The sequence below is a fragment of the Berghia stephanieae genome, chromosome 1 (genome assembly GCF_034508935.2).
Source record: "Berghia stephanieae isolate SIO BIC M18660-M18661 chromosome 1, UCSD_Bste_1.3, whole genome shotgun sequence".
Lineage (NCBI taxonomy): Eukaryota > Metazoa > Mollusca > Gastropoda > Nudibranchia > Aeolidiidae > Berghia > Berghia stephanieae.
The window spans coordinates 146,034,836-146,037,335 of record NC_088360.1 but is presented as its reverse complement, the minus strand read 5'-3'; the positions used below and the strand labels follow the sequence as shown (position 1 = coordinate 146,037,335).

Below are 2,500 nucleotides of genomic sequence, written 5' to 3'. Positions count from 1 at the left end.
AATATGGTATGGTATTTGAAAGGCAATTATGCTGTTTACGACGTTTATAAATCTCATTTTGTTTAGAGAACCGGTAAAATGTCCTATGCGTGATTCGGTTGAGTGAATTTCACTTGAAAAGATGTTTTCATTCTTCTCCGAAGAAATGTCATCGTGCTCAGCGGATGAGAGCACGCACGCAAAATATTATTATCGTAAGACTCGGGGGATGAACGTTTTGAGTACTAAATAACCCGTATCTCTGTTATCTTCCTTCAACTTAAATGAAGGGGGACTATTGTTTTAGAAACCCTTTCGAAATTAGAAAGAGGAGGCAATTTTACGACAAGATGTAAGCTTTAGAAAGTGTTGAGATGAACAGGATGCGGGGTTGAAGTTAAAGTAAACATATTTTGACCTGAAAAACGGGTTATGCATGACGTGAACGATGTTAGGGAAGGAGGTGAGGGGGGCTTGCAGGCTGCTTGCCCCCTGTTCGTTCCCTTCTCAGTTTACCTTACCTGTTTGGAATGTCTGTTTTATGTGGCGGGGTGTGTAACGTTTGAATGGAACTGGGGTTTTCGTAGTAAGCGTTTGTGTGTACGTGTGTGTTATTCGTTTCGTCTGCATTCGGGAAACACTGTGTAAAAGAAGATTTCAAAATGGCCGCCGGAAGTTGAGTTTTGATAAATATTGTAGGAAAAGAAGTTTCTTTATGTTCTTTTACAATAAGTAGGATTGTAGTTTGTGATATTTTCATGAGTGTGTTAATCAAAGATTTCTGTTATGATATGGATGTGTAGATGACGAATAGCCTTCTGGATTGACGCCATCTTTAAATCTATGTTAAACTTATAACAGTTCTCATACTGGAAGCCTGTTGAAATCGAAAGTAGACTTTACTCACTTTACTGTTGTTTAGTGTCTATTACATGTGTCTGATCGCTGGTCTCAGTAATCTCTGACAGGCTTACTTCTGATGGACTTGTTTATTTTTAATGTATATTGATCACTCCAACAGCTGGAATATTGATATTAAGTTATGCTTAAACGTCCTAAGAATAATATAGAGAACTCATATTATATTTAAAACAATGGTTCTTTGAGTGAATTATTAAAAACAGAGATAGCAATTCAGAAGAATGAATTTCTTCTTGGACTTTTTCTATCCGGAGAAACGAAGGAAGGAGAAAGAGGAACGTGAACGCCAGCAAAGAGCAGGTGCAGCACAATCTCTCATGGTGTCACAGGGGGAATACGCAGCATCCTCCATTCCGCCTTATGGATACAATGAAATGTACCTCAACAACAACTTGTACGTCCATGGAGGACAAGAAATTCCTATCGATCCCAGACTGTACTTACACCAGCAACACCCAGCATTCAGGGATGTCCCCACGACGTGCAACAGTTGTTCTTGTAATACAGTCTGTGGAAGTTCTTCGGCGAGACGCAGCAACATGATAGCAACAGCTTGGGACAGCGACAGTAGCAGGGTAAATAAGATGTCTGGTTTTGCAAGCGATCATGGTAGGGGTGGTGATAATAATTCTCGTCATCAGTATAGTCTCAAGACAGGCGGTCAAAACAATAAACATAATTTAAACAAAATAACAACGGCCTGGAATAGAGGATATAGTAGACTTGTCCACGGAAAACGTCCCAGAGAAAATTACTACAACTACAGCACGAACGCAACTACAACAGACTATGATACCGATAACAAGAGTAGGCAGGGTGACGTCAGTAGTAACAATCTTATCCAAGATGGCCGTCATAGAAAAAAGGGGTGGAGATTTAGTAATCGCATGGGCTTGAGGCATCCAAAACACAATGTCGCTCGGGGTTATGCCAGTTGTGGGGGAGCCACCACCACCAGTGGATATGCCTCCGCAGCTCCATCACTTCAGCATCGCCATGGAAGCAACCAGCTGCATCAAAACGCGCTTGCAACTGTACCTTTCCGTCAGCAGCATAGGTCTGCTTCTACTACCGTGCCATTTAATCACCACGACCATCCCCACCACCACCACCAGCAGCAGCAGCAGCACCACCACCTTCAGCACCACCACCACCACCATAACCACCATGGTTCTTCTTTAGGTGCATCATCATCTCAGCCGTCAAAGCAGACTTTGCTTCAACTACAGGCACCCAGACAACCAGCAACTAGAAGCCGAAGTGACAGAGAAAGCATTCGCAGCACCAGTGGAAGATCTAGTTACGGTAGCGGTTTTCCGGGAATGTTTGGTAGGACAAGGTCAAGGACGTTGGTTCACGCCCCTTTCCGAAGGGAGAGGGGGTCTTTTTGGGGAACGTTTAGAATCAAATACGATCCAGGAATGATGCGAGCAACGGAAGAGCTCAGGAGGAGGGAGATGCACATGCTTTACGTCTTGAATAGTGAGTAAAAATAATTGTACTCAAATACCTATTAACTCACTCAATCCTGGAAATTTTTTCTTGTTTTCAAAATTGGAAAAAAATATATTAAAAATGAGCATGTACATAGATTGTTTTA

At 42.1% G+C, this 2,500-nt stretch overlaps 1 protein-coding gene across 16 annotated transcripts in view; it reads left to right on the top strand.

Moving 5' to 3' along the window:
* The window catches only part of LOC144963444 (cAMP-dependent protein kinase catalytic subunit beta), a 440,798-nt gene that overhangs the window by 347,012 nt on the left and 91,286 nt on the right, over nt 1-2,500 (top strand). For 2 of the 16 annotated variants that reach the window (XM_078897509.1, XM_078897510.1), the window contains exon 1: nt 563-2,382. The exons of the other annotated variants lie outside the window; for them this stretch is intronic. In XM_078897509.1, coding sequence (XP_078753635.1) covers nt 1,122-2,382 — 1,261 coding nt within the window. In that variant the 5' untranslated portion in view covers nt 563-1,121. Of the gene's footprint in view, nt 1-562; nt 2,383-2,500 lie in introns of those variants that run through there. 16 annotated transcript variants of the gene reach the window in all.